This window comes from Cnephaeus nilssonii (assembly GCF_951640355.1).
Source record: "Cnephaeus nilssonii genome assembly, chromosome: 20".
NCBI classification, from domain to species: Eukaryota; Metazoa; Chordata; class Mammalia; order Chiroptera; family Vespertilionidae; genus Cnephaeus; species Cnephaeus nilssonii.
Window position 1 is genome coordinate 13,944,118 of NC_137091.1, and position 18,426 is coordinate 13,962,543.

The following is an 18,426-nucleotide window of genomic DNA, read 5'->3' on the forward strand; positions in this document are numbered from 1 at the left end:
GCTATGCGCCGAGGCCCAGACACGGACCGCAGCGCGGGAGGTGAGGCTAAGCCAGGGAGGGCGGCTGCCGGGGCAAGCCCCTGAGAATTGTGGTCTAGCGGAAGCCTCTGGAACACCCGAACTTGGCGCCAGGCAAGGGTCAGGGCTTGTTGTCACCAGGTCCCAGCTGGTCCGACCCCACCCAGGCTGCGCCGCTGTCTAGGGTTGACCACGCCTCCATGGGATCCCAGCTTGGCCCCAGGCTGGCCCAGCCGTCCCTCCCGGGCCCCGCGCTGTTTCCGCTCGGGAACCCCCCTCCTCTTCAGTGCTCGGTGAGGTGCTCAAGGCTAGCCCGAGGGAGAATCCATAGTTTCTGCGCCCTGCCCACCACATTTCGGGACCGAAGCGGCTTGAGCAGGCAAGACTTTCTCCTCGGACTCAAATGTTCCTCAAGTGGGGCTCAGCTGCAGATAAGATTTCTCTTAGACTTGTACAACTAAAGTCTCCAAAACATTTTTTTTTTTTTTGGTACAGGCAGACAACTAAGTGTTTAATTTTTATTAATGAGAAAAGAGAAGTAACTGGCTCACCCCAGATTTCCCCGTGACTTAAATGACCAGATTGCCTTTCCTTTCAACTCCTATTTTAGTTGTTTCCTGGGCAACGCAAACATGGAAGGCCAGCCTCTGGGTCAGGCGGGTTGGTGGAAATGCCCTAGTTAACCAGGGCGGGGAGGGGAGGAGGCATAGGTAAGGGAAATAGCTACAAGGCTTCCCCAGGCAGCTCCATGCCTTCCCTCCAGGCCAGAGATCTCCCAGTACTCCTGTTCTTCCAGAAGAGTTTTGAACCTTCACCGACCCGACCTCACCCCACCCTCCTAGTGATGGCTGGTATGACTAGGCCAAGCTTATTAAATTCCAGGTCTGTACTACTTTGCCTCAAGCTTATTACTCAGCCAGTGAGAACTCTACATTGTCCTGCTTGTGGTGCATCTGGGACCTCCCTTGCTCTGAACTGTCCTCCCAAGAAGCAAAAATACTATGTACACATAACCTCCAGAGACCCAAGTCCTGGCCCTCACTTTCCTGGGAGTGCTGCTGAGAGGTTCACATGAGCCAAAGCAGAAACAGTGTTCAGGCCCTTCAACAAAATGGAGCTAGAAGGTACACTAAAGAGCATGGTCTGAGCCTGGGAAATCCCTCACTCCTAGTGGAAGAGTGGGGACACGTGAGACTGGCCAATAGCTGAAGGCAAAGGGTTTCAGTTCCAGCTGGCCTCGAAGGGCACTGCTGTGCTTCCAGCACTTTGTTACTAGCCAGAAACCTAGACAGGCAGAGATTCAGTCTCTTCCCCAACCAGGCACCCACACAACCTATGCCCACTCTGCCTCCCCACCAAAAACTTGTTTCTCAAGTCAATGCCAAAGAGAAGAGCAGAGACTGAGGAACATTTTAGAGTCCTTTCAGTTCGCAGCCAAAGGGAAAGTCTCCAGGCAAGTGGCTTTGTCCATAAGTAACAGAGAAGGGAATGATGTTTTATGGAGCTCAAGAATTGTCCATTTCTGCCCTGATAGTAAACAGGGCTAGCTTTAGAGGCATTTGCTTTTTTCCCTACTGGATTTGAGCAAAATTACTTGGAGCTATAGATACAAATGTTATCTCACCCCTACAATACCCAATCTTAAGAAAGATGGAAACAGCCATGAAAATGAGTCAAGGAGTCACAAATCCTAACTCCTACTCCTTAAAGCTTGTATGGATAATTCATACTGAGAGTACCAAGGCAAAAGGTGTTTGTACAAGAGTCCTTGTGCCTGCAGGCGCCATGGCTGGTTCCCACTGTGGTCTTCACTGATTTGAGTAATTGAATGCCTATGTGTATTAGACACTGTACTAGACCTAAGGGTTATAATGGTGGGCAAAATTCAACCCTCGCTGACAACCTGGGAATTCAAAACCCTCAGAGAAGTAGACTGTCATAATCCAGTTTAGTTCTCGGTTGTTCCTTCTCCCTGTTAAAAGAACACAGGCTGCTCACCCATGGACAAACTGGGACCATTTTGTGCAAGTTTCCAAACTAGCAGGAGCTGAGCCAGTAAGTCTGTGAGGACCTTAAGAGGCCAGGGTCCATGTACTTAGGACTCCTTTATGGAGAGACCATCTCTGCTCCGAGTCAGCCTGTTCCTTGAGACCAGGCCTCGGCCTATTTCCCCCATGTTTCAGGGCCACTTAGCTGAATCCTTATAAGAATAAAACGGCGAAACCCAAGTACAAACCTTACCTTCTGTTTAATTCATTTTGCCAAACAAACACAGTGAAAACTTTAGTCTGACTAATTGTACAGAAAATAGAATTTGTAACCAGTAGCAAACATAACAAGATAAACCTAAGTCCCTGGCAAGCTGGATCTCCATCAGCATGTCACCTAGATCCCCTTATAGATGGCCTCCTGGAGAGGGAGGTCCTAGGAGGCAGAGGCACAGATCTGCCAGCTCCCATCAGAATCACAGGCTGCACCTGGGAAAGAAAAGCATGAAAAGGAGAACTGATGTCACTTGGCTCCCTTATCACTACACACAGAAGAGTTGTCTCTGATTGCTGGCAAACCTCAAGGTGTTGTCTTCCCAAAACCATAGTCCTTGGGCATCCCACCTGCATCCCTACGGGGTAAGTTTCAAGTCCAGTGGTTCCTAAGCCTCTGCTTAACCAGAACCCACAACGTTAACTGGAGACGGGGATGTGGGGGGAGTCAAAGTCATTAATTGCTGGTGTCACCAGAGCAGAGTCCAAGGTCCCAGACTTCAAAAGGAAACACGAGGGTGCCAGGTCACCAGCAACAGTCCAGCTGCCCTAAGCCTCAGTACAGTCAACCAGTGTCCCAGGAGTATAGGCGAGTTCGCAATGGCGGCCTGCAGGCCTCCTGGGCTGGCAGGGCCCGGGGAGTCCCAGGGGAACCCGTTCACATTCCGTGCTTCTTGCGGATGACAGACATGGCCAGCAGCCGATCCTTCTCTCGGAGCTCTTCCCGCAGCTTGGCCTCGGTGAGACGCAGGTGGCGGATGCTGCCCTTCATCTCCTTCATCTTCACCTCCATCAGCGCCAGGATGTCCCGCTGCTCGTTCAGCTTGCGCAGGAGCTCCTCCTCCGTGGTGCCTGAAGACAACGAGTACGAGTGGTCGGAGCCAGTATCAGGGAAGCCCTCTTCCCCCACTACCACCAACTGGGGGCCCATAGGGCACTCGGCAGCCTCCAGCCCGGCGGTGGCAGCCTCCAGCTCCGACGCGGCAGCTGCGGCGGCTGCGCCCTCTGCGGCCGCGAACTCTACTTGCACCGTCAGATCGATGGGCTTCACATCATCTCCGGTGGGAGTAGTGGGTGCCTGCTGCACGGATCCAGGAGCCTGGCTGCTGTCCACAGCCGCCTGAAGAGTGAGGAGCACAGCCGCAGAGGCAGACACCAGGTTCGGCTGCAGCTGGGCGGTCTGGGCAGTCGAGGCTGTCGGCGGCGGCGGATGCTGCTGTTGCTGCTGCTGTTGTTGCTGCTGCTGCTGCCTGCGGCGGGCGGCTGCGGCCCCCGCGGGTCTGCGTGCTACTTTGCGCTCGTTAACGCCGCGCAGCGGGAAGATGGTGGGGACGCGTACCGTGTAGGTCTTGCGGCCGCCCTGGAAGTGGACGCTGCAGAGACGGTGACCCGTGGTGGGCTGGAAGGTGGAGAAGCATCCACTGACGCCAGCACGAGACACGTTCTTGAGCCAGAGGCGCCGCAACTCAGCGTCCTTGGGGAACGTGTAGAAATGGAGAGCCTTGTCCCGGTGCGAGTTGTTGTAGCAGCCCGGCACGCAACACGTAAAGCCTGGCATGGCTGCGCCGCGCGGCCCGGCCCACCGGCCTCCTGAACTCTTCGACGGCCCGGTTGTCTGCCGCCGCCCGCCCCTCGACGGGCGGCGCCGCGCGAGGCCTTGGGTGGCTTCCCACTACTGCCGTTCGGCGCGGCCGGCTGGCCCGGCACCCCGTGCCCAGAATACGCTTCCCGCCGGCCCGCGCCGCGCAGCCCGCCAGGCCACCCGCCTGCGCTCGGGAGTCGGCCCCGGGGACGCCGCGAAGGACCGCCTGAGAAGGAGGACTACGCCCCCCACAATGCACCGCGCCAGGAGCCTCTTACTTCCGGGGCGGGGTGTGCTTATTCCGGCCGCTTTTCAGGGAACCGTCACGACCCCGTAGAGGAGATTCTTTCCAGAGCTGGCTCAATCAAAGTAGACTAAAGAGGTGTATTCGGTTGGAACGCTGTCGCCTGGATCTCCCTTTTAAAAAACACGAAACCCTGATGGGGGTCGGACGGCGCGCGCTCCTCCGATGCGCAAGCGCTTTGTGCATATACCCACGGAAACTACAAGTTCCGCAATGCCTTGCGTTGAACTAGGCGGCTGCGGCTTGGAGCGCCGCCCACAGGAGAGGTTGGGTTACTGCGGACCAGAATTCGGGCGAGGTGGTGCTGCTTGCCGAAGGCGAAGGCGGCGGCATTCCTGCAGGAGTAGATTAGCCGGACCTGGGCCGCGGCACCTCTTAAGAACTTAGGATCTTTTTTCTTTTCGTTGGGGCTCTCCCCCAACACAGCCGCTGCTTGCGTTGACTCACTTATTGACAGAAACAATGGCCAATAGGTGCCTATTGTATGCCAATCACAGTGCCGGGATTTGTGAATCTCTCAAGAACCAGACAGTCTGCGGTTGAGGACCCGACTTTTGGATAACAGAAGTGAATGAATGTCTAATCATAGAAATAAACAATCCACAGGAATTAACTGGACAGAGAAAAAAATGAGGAAAAGGTTGGGTGGGAAGGAGTAGCTAGTTCTTGCCCCGGGAACTAGTCCATAAGGCAGGAAGGAGCTAGACTCCTTTCTCTCTTTCTCTCTCTCTCTCTCTCTTCCTCTCTCTCTCTCTCTCTCTCTCTCTCTCTCTCTCTCTCTCTCTCAATATATTTGTATTGATTTCAGACAGGAAGGGAGGGAGAGAGATAGGAACATCAACAATGAGAGAATCATTGATCGGTTGCCCCCCCTCCCCGCAACTGGGGACTGACAGAGCCCACCACCCTGGCATGTGCCCTTGACCAGAACCCAACCTGGGACCCTTCAGTCTGCAGGCCAATGCTCTATCCACTGAGCAAAACCAGCTAGGTCTAGGCTCAGCTCTTAAAGCTCTTGGAAGGTGTAGGCTGGGGTAGCAGAAGCCACTTAAAGATACCAAATTGGGCCATATAAAGATTTGGGATTTTATTCTGCAAGCTACTACTGAGAACTGTTGAAGGGTGTTAAAGAAAAGGATGGTTAGGATTTGCATTGTAACAAGAAACTTCCCTCCTCCCTTGACTTCTATGGGAAAATATTCTAAAGCGCAAGAGAAGCTGTAGAAAACCAGGAAGGGCCCTGGCCAGTTTGGCTCAGTAGATAGAGCATCGGCCTGTGGACTGAGGGGTCCCGGTTCGATTCCAGTCAAGGACATGTACCTTGGTTGCGGGCACATCCCCAGTGGGGGGTGGGCAGGAGGCAGCTGATCGATGTTTCTCTCTCATCAATGTTTCTGACTCTATCTCTCTCTCCCTTCCTCTCTGTAAAAAATCAGTAAAATATATTTTTTTAAAAAACACACACAAAAAAAACAGGCCAGGCAGTCCTGCACCTAGTCCTCCTTTGCAGAGTTCCCCCTTTGTCCTATTTCTTGCTCTTCTTCACCTTTATCCTGACTCTTTCTCCTCTTTTTTTCTCTCTCCCTGATTACAGACCATGGGTATGAAATTTAAGCCTAATATATATTATTTGTAATCATTTGCTATAAAAACGAAATAGATTGGCCATTTAGAAGCTTGCAAAAGAAAACAATAACATTCCAAGTTAACATTATAACTACTACTGTTATCATTATTATTATTTTGTTGTTCTTTGCTTAAAATGTAGAAAAATACAGGACAATGTGGGGAGAAAGGGTTTCACAGACCCATTACAGAAGACTGTCTCATCCCTCCTGGCCTATGCAGCTGATGTCCACAGCTGAATCCTTCAAATTCAGAAATACATTCTCTGGTATGTGTAGCCCATAGTGAAAGATGTACATTCATTTGGGTGAATCATTTATACAATGGTAACAAATACACACTTTATTATGATTAAATGTTTATGTAATACTAGGGGCCCGGTGCACGAAATTCGTGCACTGGGAGTGGGGGGTCCCTCAGCTCAACATGCCCCCTCTCACATACTGGGAGCCCTCAGGGGATGTCCTACTGATGGCTTAGGCCCGATCCCCACGGGAAGCGGGCCTAAGCCGCAGTCTGGCCTCCCTTTGTGGGAGGCAACCGGGCTGGTCAGGGGAAGGCACCAGCCCCATCACCCTGCTGCTGCAGCAACTGCCAGTCACCACAGCCACCAAGGTGTTTTCATCAACACGGACTCCAGTCCCTTCACCAAGAAAAAATGACAACTTTCTTTAGGCATTTTCAAGATGTGTCTTTCATAGGATATACATTTCTTTCTTTTTTTTATTTTTTATCCTCGTCTAAGGATATGTTTCTATTGACTTTTAGAGAATGTGGAAGAGAAAGGGAAAGACAGAGAGAAACATCAAAGTGAGAGGAACACTTTGATTGGTTACCTCCTGCATGAGCCCTGATCTGGGCCCTGGCCAGGGAGGAGCCTGCAACCTAGGCACATGCCTTTGATCAGAATCAACCCAGACCCTGCTGTCAGCAGGCCGAGGCTCTATCCACTGAGTCAAACCGGCTAGGGCAGGATATGACATTTCTTAGCCCTCCAGCAGCGGACCTTCGTTTTTTTCTCCAGAAGTGTGGTGGAAAAACCCTAGATCACCTTTTTGGATTCTTATTACCCAAGTTACTGAGAACATTACCAGTGGCATACAGGAAGCTTAGCCAATGTGCAGTCAGAAAAGGTGTTTCCTCTATAGTTCACACCAATCACCGGCTGTGCCCTGCCCAGGCCTAAAGCCTCTGGCCAAAAGCTTTAGGCCTGGGAAGGGGACCGCCAGCTCCCTGTGATTGCAGACACCGCCCATTGGGCAGGGGAGCCCAGCTCCCTGCAATCCACCACAGGAGTAGACGCCCTCGCAGGAGCGGACCCCCAGTTGCCTTGGATCCATCACAGGCTCCCTGCTGGTGCCCAAAGCTGGGAAAGCCTCCGGCAGGATGGTTTCCTGGTGGATGTGGCTGGTAGGCGTGGCTTGTGGGTATAGGGAAGGTATGGTCAATTTGCATATTACTCTATTATTAGGTAGGATGTGCAGTAGAGATAAAATTCAGCAAAAGCTCATTATATACGTTATATATATTTTCATCATCATACAGTTACTGATAGGTTTCTACTCCTATCTGTCTCAATACCTACCTTGCTCAAAAAATATTGGTGAGCCCTGACCCGTTTGGCTCAGTGGATGGAGTGTTGGCCTGCGGACTGAGGGGTCCTGGGTTCACTTCTGGTCAAGGGCATGTACCTTGGTTGCGGGCACATTCCCAGTAGGGGTGTGCAGGAGGCAGCTGATTGATGTTTCTCTCTCATCAATGTTTCTGGCTCTCTATCCCTCTCCCTTCCTCTCTGTAGAAAAATCAATAAAATATATTTTAAAAAAGAAAAAATATATTGGTGAGAGGACAAAACGATATAATTTCCTTTTGCACAGAACACTGAATATTACTATGCTCAATAGAACTCTACCTTCTAGCCCTAGCTGGTTTGGCTCAATGGCTACAGCAGCGCCCGAGAACTGAAAGGTCCCGGGTTTGATTCTAGTCAAGGGCGTGTATCTCAGTTGTAGACTTGATCCCCAGCAGTGAGGGCCTTCAGGAGGCAATCAATTGAAGTGAGTCTCTTCCCCTCCCTGCCACTCTCTCTAAAAATCAATGGAAAAATATCCTTAGGTGAGGATTAACAAAACAAAAAAGCCTCTACCTTCTAGTACAAAAAAATCACTTCTTATCTACATTTAATCCTCTATACTCCCAAAACATATCTGAATGCATGACTTTCTTCCCTCCTACTGTCCTTTATCTTGTTACCCCACCCTTTATCTTGTCACTTCTGGAGAAAGGCAAGATCATGTCACAGGTCTCCCTACTTCCAATCATGCCTCCCCTGAATGTTTCTTCACGTTCTGCCAAAGAAAATATGATTACATAATACCTCTGCTTAAATCCTCCAGTGGCCAACTGCATTTAGAATAATGTCCAAACTTCTTTAAGAGCCTGTGAGACCTCACATGGTCCAGCCCTTGCCAATCTCTGACACCTTCCCTCACTTCATGAACCCAGTGTTTTTTTAAACAAGTAGTAAATATAAAGTTTGAGTTGTTAACGTAAAAAATACTCAAACCTATAAAGAATTTCTTTGAGTTTATTTGAGCCAAACTGTGGACAACTGCCAGGAAGCAATATCTCAACGGATTGGGATAGTGCTCCAGAGAATGGAGGTTTCTCATCTATTTTTTATATATTGCAATCAAAGGAAGGGACGAAGGTGGGTTACATGAAATCCATTGGTGATAGATTAGAGAGACAGGAGAAAGCAAAGTGGGGGGAGGGGGAACCCCTGGGATTGGATAAAAAGTAAAATGATAGACTTACGTGGGTGGGTGCAGGAACAATTAACATAATAATGAAGGAATTTGATTTGTGGTATCTGCCCAGACACATTAGGTTGTGCCCCAAGGGGCCTGGAAAAAGGGAAGTTACAAGTTACCCATACATTTCAAGGATATGTTATGTATATGCAAAAAGGCAGATAAGCTCAGTTAAGGTAAAGGTTGATCTTGTCTGGGAAGATACTGGCCTAGGATGTAACTACCCACCATAACTGCTTTTAGTTAGTTTAATTTCAGACCATCCTTTGTGGTTACTTTAGGTCTCTGAGTTTGTAAGACCATTAGGCAGGCCTTCCCTGAGCTTGTCAGGTTAGCATGCAAAAACATAGAATAGTACCATACAAAAGTAAGTCGTGTCTCAAACTGTCTTGAAAAGAGTTTTGTGGTCTGGCCAGCATGGCTCAGGGGTTGAGCATCGACTTATGAACCAGGAGGTCACGGTTGGATTTCTGGTCCCCGAGTTGTGGGCTCGAACTCCAATGTGGGGCATGCAGGAGGCAGCCGATCAATGATTCTCTCTCTTCATTGATGTTTCTATCTCTCTCTCCCTCTCTCTTTCTCTCAAATAAAAATATATTTTTAAAAAAAAGAGCCCTAGCTGGTTTGGCTCAGCATATAGAGCGTCGGCCTGTGAACTGAAAGGTCCCAGGTTCGATTCCGGTCAAGGGCACATGCCCAGGTTGTGGGCTCCATCCCCAGTGGGGGACTTGCAGGAGGCAGCCAATCCATGATTCTCTCTCATCATGGATATTTCTATCTCACTCTTCCTTCCTCTCTGAAATCAACAAAAAGATATTTAAAAAATAATAATAATAAAAAGGAAAAAAAGAAAAGAGTTTTGTGTTTTTCCCTATTATCCAGTTCAAAGCTTTTTTAAAAAATCAATTTTTATTGATTTCAGAGAGGAAGAGAGATAGAAACATCAACGATGAATCATTGAACAGCTGCCTCCTGCACGCCCTCTACTGGGGATCAAGCCTGAAACCTGGGCATGTGCCCTGACCAGGAATGGGGAATAGAACTGTGACTTTCTGGTTCATAGGTCATGCTTGTTAGAAATAAGGCGAGCCCCCCCAAGTAAGGGGTTCTGGTAGAATACAAAACACTCAGGAGCCAGGCAGCAAGGCAAACATCCTTACTTCTACGTAGAAGGGTGCACACACATGGTCTGGAAGCTCGTGCACATAGAACAGACTGTCTGCTTGGCTTTATAATCCCTGACGCACGTGACCTGTCCTTTGCTCTTGATTGGAGCTCAGGCCCACAGTCTTTCGCAATTGGCTAATTCAAAGGGAGGGGTTGGCCTTTACTGTTTCAAGATGGTGGCCCCCAGGGGAGCTGCAAGCCATGTGGCCAACATGGCGGCTGCCAAGTCACGTGGTCCAAATGGGAACTGTCTAAACTGTTCTTTGACAGAAAAGATAACTTGTTTATTCTCACATGCTCAATCACTGACCCACGCCAGCCAAGCCAATTCAAGGCATTATAGTAAAGTCTTGCCCTTAGGTGATTCATGGTGACCATGGACATGTGCCTGAAAAGGGCTAGCAAATTCAGTGAGATAACCCAGAGGTCAGATCTAACTGACAAGAAATATTGATATGCTTTTCTTCTGCAGTTCTCTTATTTTGAGAAGCAAGATTCTATTTTTTTCTTTGCTTTATTATTAATATTTTTACTGACTTCAGAGAGGAAGGGAGAGGGAGAGATAGAAACTTCAATGATGAGAGAGAATCACCGATTGGATGCCTCCTGCACGCCCACTACTGGGGATCAAGCCCACAACCTGGGCATGTGCCCTTGATCAGAATAGAACCCGGAACCTTCAGTCCGCAGGCCTATGCTCTATCCACTGAGTCAAACCAGCCAGGGCTCTTTGCTTTATTTATTTATTTTTAATATATTTTTATTGATTTCAGAGAGGAAGGGAGAGGGATAGAGCGATAGAAACATCAATGATGAGAGAGAACCATTGATTGGCTGCTTCCTGCATGCCCCTTACTGGGGGATCGAGCCTGCAACCTGGGCATGTGCCCTTGGCCCGGAATGAACCCGGGGACCCTTCAGTCCGCAGGCTGATGCTCTATCCACTGAGCCAAACTGGCTAGGGTTCTTTGCTTTATTTTATTTTTATTTTTTAAAATATATTTTATTGCTTTTTTACAGAGGAAGGGAGTGGGATAGAGAGTCAGAAACATCCATGAGAGAGAAACATTGATCAGCTGCCTCCTGCACACCTCCCACTGGGGATGTGCTCGCAACCAAGGTACATGCCCTTGACCGGAATCGAACCTGGGGCCCTTCAGTCCGCAGGCCGACGCTCTATCCGCTGAGCCAAACTGGTTAGGGCTTATTTTATTTTTTGAAATGAACATATCAAGATTTTATTGTCATATAATAAAACAAAATACGAAGCTTAGAACTGGAGCACTTGACCCCTTTCTCTTCTTATCTCCTCCCAGTTCAAAATGCTTGCATCTCTTAATAGCCAGCATTCTTTTTGATTTGTAGTTAGGTTCAACACATTCAAGCCTCAGCACAATCTTCTTTGTAGTTTTAGCCTTTTTTTCCGGAAAATTGGCTTAGTCTGTCCACCAATAGTCACTTTGCTTCCTGTCATAACGCCACTTTCCCTGCGCATACAGAGAATCCTTGTCCTTCTTGTACTGTTATTTTGTGGGGTTGATGCTTGCCACACTTCTTACAGAAAGGTCAGCGGGTTTTAGGAATGTTCACCATGTTTGCGAGAGCGCTATCGGCAGGGAAAAGCTCTGTGCTTTATTTTTTAACACAAGCACAAATATGCCCATGCCTGTCCGAGTAACTGATACTATACACTTGATCTAGGTGCAAAAGAACTGCATGGGAGACACAGAACTCAAGTTTTACATCAGTTTCCATGGAAGTTTAAGAAAGGGGAGGGGGCTGTCAATCATTGAAAAATATGATAATAGAGTCTCCAGCATTGACAGAACTTTTGAGAGCTGAAGTTCATCTCAAAATTGCACATGTTTGAAGATCAAAGCATCTCTGATGGGTCACAAACAGCCCACTAGCCTGGGAGCCTACAAATTGGCCTCTTTTGATAGTGAACCTACAGACAGAGTGGTCTTTACCAATGCAAATCTGACCAAACCTCATATAGAATGAGATTATATTTTCCTCCCCCAAGTGTCTCTCCTCACCTTCTGAGAGGGAGAAGGGAATGAGAGATATTCTAATAATAAGTGACCACCATTTATTGATGGCCTGACTTAATATGTGTCAAATCCTGAGTTAAACTTTATCTCACTGAATCATTTCAAGCCCGTTGTAAGGTGGGTATCATCCTCAACTTACAGATGAGGAAACCAGGCCTCGGCTGGTTGCACACATTTGTCCAGGATCACTCCTAGGTAAAACTGCCTGCAAATTCAGAACGTGTAGGCACCTTTGCACACGCCCCTCGCCACTGGATGGTAAGGCTAGAACTGCAATTCCCGTGGAGCAGTGCGGCAGTCTCGCGAGAGTAGGCTCGAATGCGGCGGCGGGAAGGTGGCTGCCTCGGCTACTGCAGCGGTTGGGAGGCGGACGGACAGCTGAGAGGATGGCGGACAGCGACATCTCCGACAATGAGCCTACGACGCGTACGCTGCTGCGACACGTGCTGGATACCGAGGCCCCGCGCACTCCGCGGCGACGCCAGAGCACTCGGGCTGGGTAAGTGAGGCGTTGCCCGGCACAGGAGCCACCGAAGGACCTGGCGGGTGGGGTGTCGGCGTCACCCGGCGCTGACACAGTTTGGAGAAGGAAACTGAGCCTCAGAGACTTGCAGAGCCCAAGGCTCTGAGAACCGGTTCCACTCCCTTATCTGGGCTTGGGTCAGCTAGGGGTGCCCCACCCCTCGGGACTCCAGGCCGCCGAGAGTTCAGCTGTGCCCGCGTTTGGGGTGGTCCGCCTCTGGGAGTGAAGGATGGGCGCTCAGAATCCGGCTTTCTGCCCTGTCCTCTACGCCACTCTCTCCCAAACCAGCCCGGAGTGTGTGGAGGCATCTGCCCTAAACTACTTCCCGGCTGGTCCCTCCTTTCCCATCAGGAGCTGGAGAGCACAGCCTGGGCGGGAGGGAGGCAGGAACTGGGAAGGGTGCTTTGCTAGGGAACAGGGATTTGGCTGACTTGGTGGGTGTCCGCGGGTGACAGCTGTGACGAGCTCACGTGTGGTAGTCGTCTCGGCCAGACTAGGGCGGTGCAGGTCCTTTATGGGCAATGGAAAGCCATTCGTGACAGGTTTTTTAGACCTATGTCGTTGAGGTGCGAGCTGTGCCCTGGGAATATTTATGTGGTTCTCGAATCAGAGGGTTTGGACTGGAGAGACCAGGGCCAGAGTGATCCATGGGGAGGTTGCTGTCAGTCCCCGACAAGTTTAAACATACTTATCTTTCTTAGGTTGTTACTTTAATGGCTGGAATGGATGCTCTTCCAATGACTCCTCTGGTCTGTGTGGCTAACCCTTCCTTCTGCCAGTGTCACCTCTGTGAAGCCTTCCTCAGCCCCTGTCTCTGACTGGGGCATATTCTCTCCCTTCCCATACCCCTTGGGCTCCCTTTCATCCACAACCCTGGGGACATAGAGCTTGGAACAGGCTATGGGAAGGAAAAGAGGTTTCTGGATCCCTGGCCCTGAGAGAAAAAGTCTTCAGGCTAAGATCCCTGATGAAGACATGTCTCTGCATCCCCTAGTTCCCCTTTACTACGTAATTCTCAGAGCCGCTGGTCTTTATACAGTGTCCAGAGAACCCTGCTTGAAACACCTTTCTCTATGAGGTTGAGGAGCCAAACAAAGACAACTGCCAGGCGGCAGTCCCACAGAGCCAGGGTAAGTGCCCAAACCACTGCCCACTATAGGGCTGTGCTGCCTTAATTCAGGGGCTCCTGAGGTCTAGCTCTGCTCTTGAGCCCACCTTGAGGGAATCTCAAGGCAAAGTGTTTTTGCCTAAAGTCTATTGGCAGATTGGCCCCCCACATTCAAACCAGGGGACAGCTGAAGGAACAGACACCCCGGACTCTGCTTGAGAATATCCTGTTAACCGGTAAGTGAGCACTGGTCTGCTGGTCAGAGTTAGGCACCGGCCCATGGTATCCCCTTATTCAGGACAGCTTGCCCTCCCAACCCCACCCTCTTCTTGTTATTTCTACAGCCCCGGAATCTTCCATGGTCATGCCAGAGTCAGTGGTGAAGCCAGTGCCAGCACCGCAGGTGGTCCAGTCCTCCAGTCGGGAAAGCAGTCCTGGCAGGTGCACAGTGGATTCCCTACTTGGGGCTGGGCTGTTAGCTCTGATGAGAAAGCCTTCTTGGGGGTACTAAAAGCCATATGTGGGCCTCCTGGCCTGTCTGAGATTAGTTCTAACCTTATAGTCTGGAACTGCAACTTCCTGAGCTCAACCCCCCCACAACCTTGGCTCCAAGTCTGCTGACTTCTGGCAAGAGGAAGAAGAGGCTGAGATTGTCAGAGTTTCAGCAAGGAATGGACCAGGGGCTGCCTCTCTCCCAAGGTGAGGCCCTGGACAACACCTATGGCCACCCTCTCTCCTATTTTCTGTGGAGGCTTAGGAGGCCTGAGGGAGGGCTAGCCTGAGCCTGGGTAACTTAAGAGTTTCTTCTTTTTAGAGCCTGTTACGGAGCCTCCTGGGAATACTGGTGCCTCCTCCCTCACCAGGTGCAGTTGCCCCTCCTGGGGGTTGGTTGAAGAGAGGCTTGGGGGGAAAGGTGCTGACTAGATTCTGCCCATTAACAGCATGATAGCTGTGTTCTAGAAGACGAGAGCACCAGGGCAGATAGAGAAATGAGAGGTGGGAAACTAGGCCTCAAGTAGCTGACTTTCCTTTGTGACTTCTCTCCCACAAGCTCCCTCAACCTGACCTTTGCCACGCCTCTCCTGCCACAATCAGTGCAGAGGCCTGGTTTGGCCCGCAGACCTCCTACACACCGAGCTGTAGATGTGGGTATATTTTTGCAGGATCTGCAAGATACTTCTGTGGCCACGGCTCTGCCAGGTAAGGTTGAGATTTCCCTCTTGCCAGCCTGTGGGGAAAGCTTTCCCTCGTGACAGATAGAAGGTGCTGCTGAGTCCAGGGTTGCTCCCCTCTTTATTGGATCAAGGGCAGTGAACAAGCCTAGCCCAGTGGTCGGCAAACTCATTAGTCAACAGAGCCAAATATCAACAGTATAACGATTGAAATTTCTTTTGAGAGCCGAAAACCGACTTCTGCGCATGGGCCACGAAGTTTCAATCGCACTGTACGTGCGCACCCACACGTGGTATTTTGTGGAAGAGCCACACTCAAGGGGCCAAAGAGCCGCATGTGGCTCGTGAGCTGCAGTTTGCCGACCACTGGCCTAGCCAATAGGTCTACTAGTATAAGGAGTTTCTGCTTTCTTTCCATAAGGTTCTCTTGTCTTAGTGGGACCTAGTCTTAGTCCCTCAGGATCTTCCAGGACCCCATGTCCTTGAGGAGCTACAAGGCTGAGGGTAGGAAAGGGGTGGCTAGAGCTTGTTGGGAGGTTGAAAGGGGCAAAGTTTCAGGATCAGCTGGCCATTCAAGCTGACCTGGGAACCTGACTCCAGAAGACAAGTTCAGTAGGGTAAGAGGAGGGTTCCAGGCAGAGGGAGCAGAGTAAGAAGTAGAGAGTGGAGGCATGGATGAGCAGTTTGGGTGCAAGCAATGGAGCTGGGAGTGCCAGACTAAGGAGCAGGAAGGTAAGCAAGGAGAGCTGTATTAGGGAGATAAGGCTTAGACTGCTATGTAGTCTTCTTTCTCTGAAGGCTACTTGGGGTAGACTTATGGGGCCCCCTTATGACCAGGCGGTGGTGACTGGGTGGCAGCAGGTGGAACTGGAATACATTGAGTGCCATCTGGTCCTTGATCTCCAGGTGACAGAACTCCTGTTGCTACCCTGCCAACGGACACCATGTTGGAGGACACTCAGCCTTTCTCCCAGCCTTTGATTGGCCATTCCCCCAGTGTGCACCACTCCCTCCCCCATCCCTCCCTCTCTGCTGAGAGGACTGTCAGTCGCAGGACACGGAGCAGTGGGCCTGGGCTGCAGAACAACAGTGAGTATGTGGGACAGGTGGCCTGGAGGCAAGCCAAGCTTGGGCAAGCGTTGGCACTGGTGGTTTTCCCTCCTCAGGTCCATGTGTGTGCCCCTCAGAGTCCTATGGCTGTTGGTTTCTCCTCCATCCAAGGGTAGAGTCAGTGTTAGGCCAGGAGACTCCAAACCAGTACCTCTGGCCTTCTTCCTTGAGGGCCAGACTGGGTTTTACTATTCCATCTTTACCCTTTCTGAGCTACAGCCTTGACCTACTGCTTCTCTAGTCTATATTCTCTCCCCTTGATTCAGGTCCTGGGAAACCAGCCCAGCATCTGGCAGGAAAGGCAGAGGAGGTTGGTGCCCTTGCTATGGGTTTCCCAAACACCAGCAATGGTACCTCTGGAGAAGATGAACTAAAGCCCTTATTGGATGGAGTTGGTGAGGAGGTAGAGGAAATAATGGAAGAAAGCATGAGCTTGAGTGAAGTGAAGGAAGCAGCAGGAGCACAAGCATCTGCCAGAGCAGAAGAGCCTGAGGCACACATAGAAGTGACAGAAGCAGAAGGATCCTGGGGGGCTATTGAGGCCAAGGGGCCAGAAAGATCTTCAGGGGATAAGGACACTGAAGGTAGGACAGGTAAGGGGCCCAGTGCAGGGAACGGGGTGAGCGGGGTAACAGTTGTGTTCAGCCCCTGGCTTTGGAGGAAGGCCTTATCTAGGTTCTACTTTTTTCTTTTTCTTTTTTTTTAAAAAAAAAACAAAAACAACAGCATATGATTATATTTAATACACAAGTTTGATACAACCCAAAAGTAAAACACCAGAGTAAAATAGTAACAAAAACATGGTATTTCATTTGCAATGCATGAGAAATGGTTAACTAGGTTCTATTTCTTTGCCTTTTTAAAAAAAATACATTTTTATTGATTTCAGAGAGGAAGGGAGAGGGAGAGGGGGACAGAAATATCAATGACTCACTGATGGGCTGCCTGCTGCACGCCGCCCCACACTGGGGATTGAGCCCACAACCCGGGCATGTGCCCTGACTGGGAATCAAACCATGACCTCCTGGTTCATAGGTTGATGCTCAACCACTGAGCCATGCCGACCGGGCTGAGTTCTGTTTCTGAGCACGGGAAGTGTTGGCCCAGGGAGACTCTGGGGTGCCCCTTGCTTGGCTGGCTGGAGCTATATGGGGCCCTCAGTGAGCAGGACAAGGAGGCTGTAGGCTTTCAGGGTTGTGTGAGACAGTTAGGGCTGAGCCCCCCCCTTGTAACTCTGCCCTTTCTCTGCAGCAAGGCCAGAGTTGGCCTCCAGCACCCCGGAGTTTCCTCAGGCCAGGCAACTTGAGTTCCTTGAGCCTGCCCCATCGACTAGGACTGCAGTGTAAGATTCCATGACCTTGTTCGACATGGGCCTCTTGGGAAGGGGCAGGCACTGTGGTTGGCATTGGGCACCACAGGGTTATCCCTCTTCCTACAGGTATGCAGATGATTAACCAGCAGAGCACCCTTAGGTGGGCCGGGTGGTGCTCACGGAGAGCACATCTGTCCTGGTGCCTGCTTCTAGGGGCTGAGAGGAGCCTGGGTAGGGGGAAGTGGCCAGGTCAGTATATAGTCAGAAATGGTTTCCTGGAGGAGGATTAGCAGAATCAGACAGACAGCAATGTGCTGAGAAGAGGGAATGTCCATGCCAAGGCCTAAGGGTCATGGGCCTGAGCAAGTACCAGTTTGTATGATGAGGCTAAACAGGGACATTGGGTCCAGACTGTGGAGGATCAGGGCCCCAAGGAAAGACCAGGCCTCTACGTGCCCCCTTGTCCCCATTCCCCCCCAGCAGATGGTTGGAGCTGTTGGTCCAAGCTGGCCTAGGAGCACAAGGGCCCCAGTCTTAGCAGGAGCCAGCAAGATTTATGTTCGATTAGGGCCTCTTCAGGCAGCAGTTCATTCCTGCTCCCAGGTTATCTTCAGAGCCTCTGGAGCCTCTATCGGCCAGGCTTCCTACCCGGGTCCAAACTGCTGGCCCCAGACTCCGACAAGATCCTTATAAGAAGGGACTGAGCCACTATGCTAAGCTCTTCAGTTTCTATGCCAAAATGCCTATGGAGAAGAAGGCTCTTGAGACGGTGGAGAAATGGTGAGTCCTGGACTCTTTGGTGGGGAGAGAAGCCCCGCACATTATGAACAGTCTGTTCAGTCTGCTGTACTCCAACCTTGGCAGCCTGGACAAGTATTTCCAACGTCTTTGCGATGACCTGGATGTATTTGCTGCTCATGCTGGCCGCAAGACTGTGAGGCTAGAGGACCTCGAGCTGCTGATGCGACGGTAAGTGGGTGGATGCAGGGAGGTTCTATGTGTGGAAATGCTGACACTGATTCTGTCTATCTCCATCCTCTTCTGCTGCAGGCAGGGCCTGGTCACTGACCGAGTCTCCCTGAATGTGCTTGTGGAGCAGCACCTGCCCCTGGAGTACCGGCAGCTCCTCATCCCTTGTGCATTCAGTGGCAATACTGTCTTCCCTGCCCAGTAGTGGTCAGACTTCAACACCTACCCTGTCCCCATCGGGGGCCTCTTGGCCCCACATACTCTTCCAGGTCTCCTCACCATGCCTCACCATCAATAAAGTGTCATGCCCTGGCCAGTTTTCTCAGTGGTTCGAGTGTCAGCCCATGGAGGATTTGCAGGTTCAATTCACAGTCAAGGTCACTTACCTCCCTTGCAGGTTCCCCAGC

General features: G+C 50.7%; 2 protein-coding genes and 1 pseudogene across 5 annotated transcripts; 1 reads left to right on the plus strand and 2 right to left on the minus strand.

Moving 5' to 3' along the window:
• Positions 1-2,278: 2,278 nt before the first annotated feature.
• Positions 2,279-4,076, minus strand: THAP11 (THAP domain containing 11). The gene has a single exon (XM_079799706.1). The coding sequence runs from the start codon at positions 3,835-3,837 to the stop codon at positions 2,938-2,940; it is 900 nt and encodes a 299-aa protein (XP_079655832.1). The 5' UTR covers positions 3,838-4,076; the 3' UTR covers positions 2,279-2,937.
• A 6,965-nt stretch (positions 4,077-11,041) lies between these two features.
• LOC307116067 (large ribosomal subunit protein eL42-like) lies at positions 11,042-11,379 on the minus strand (annotated as a pseudogene). The gene has a single exon. The product of its transcript is annotated as a large ribosomal subunit protein eL42-like (transcript).
• A 765-nt stretch (positions 11,380-12,144) lies between these two features.
• Positions 12,145-18,414, plus strand: CENPT (centromere protein T). Of its 3 annotated transcripts, XM_079799692.1 has the most exons (14): positions 12,250-12,324; positions 13,050-13,097; positions 13,388-13,478; positions 13,602-13,692; positions 13,801-13,897; positions 14,019-14,155; positions 14,271-14,319; positions 14,508-14,656; positions 15,535-15,717; positions 16,005-16,331; positions 16,990-17,080; positions 17,654-17,830; positions 17,915-18,019; positions 18,101-18,414. In XM_079799692.1, exons 3-14 carry the CDS (start codon positions 13,422-13,424, stop codon positions 18,222-18,224), a joined length of 1,587 nt encoding a protein of 528 aa, XP_079655818.1. In that variant the 5' UTR covers positions 12,250-12,324; positions 13,050-13,097; positions 13,388-13,421; the 3' UTR covers positions 18,225-18,414. The 3 variants fall into 3 exon arrangements, with proteins under 3 accessions (XP_079655816.1, XP_079655817.1, XP_079655818.1); XM_079799690.1 differs by lacking the exon at positions 13,050-13,097 and having other exon boundaries at positions 12,145-12,324; positions 18,101-18,413; XM_079799691.1 differs by lacking the exon at positions 13,050-13,097 and having other exon boundaries at positions 12,145-12,324; positions 16,005-16,322; positions 18,101-18,409.
• The last annotated feature ends 12 nt before the right edge of the window (positions 18,415-18,426 follow it).

What these genes read in the sequence shown, in the direction of transcription:
- THAP11 (XM_079799706.1), bottom strand. Translation starts at nt 3,837, where the DNA reads ATGCCAGGCTTTACGTGTTGCGTGCCGGGCTGCTACAACAACTCGCAC.
- CENPT (XM_079799690.1), top strand. Translation starts at nt 12,212, where the DNA reads ATGGCGGACAGCGACATCTCCGACAATGAGCCTACGACGCGTACGCTG. An exon ending in TGTGGCCACGGCTCTGCCAG is followed by an intron (nt 14,657 to 15,534) that starts GTAAGGTTGAGA and finishes CTTGATCTCCAG; the next exon opens with GTGACAGAACTCCTGTTGCT. An exon ending in GGACACTGAAGGTAGGACAG is followed by an intron (nt 16,332 to 16,989) that starts GTAAGGGGCCCA and finishes CTTTCTCTGCAG; the next exon opens with CAAGGCCAGAGTTGGCCTCC.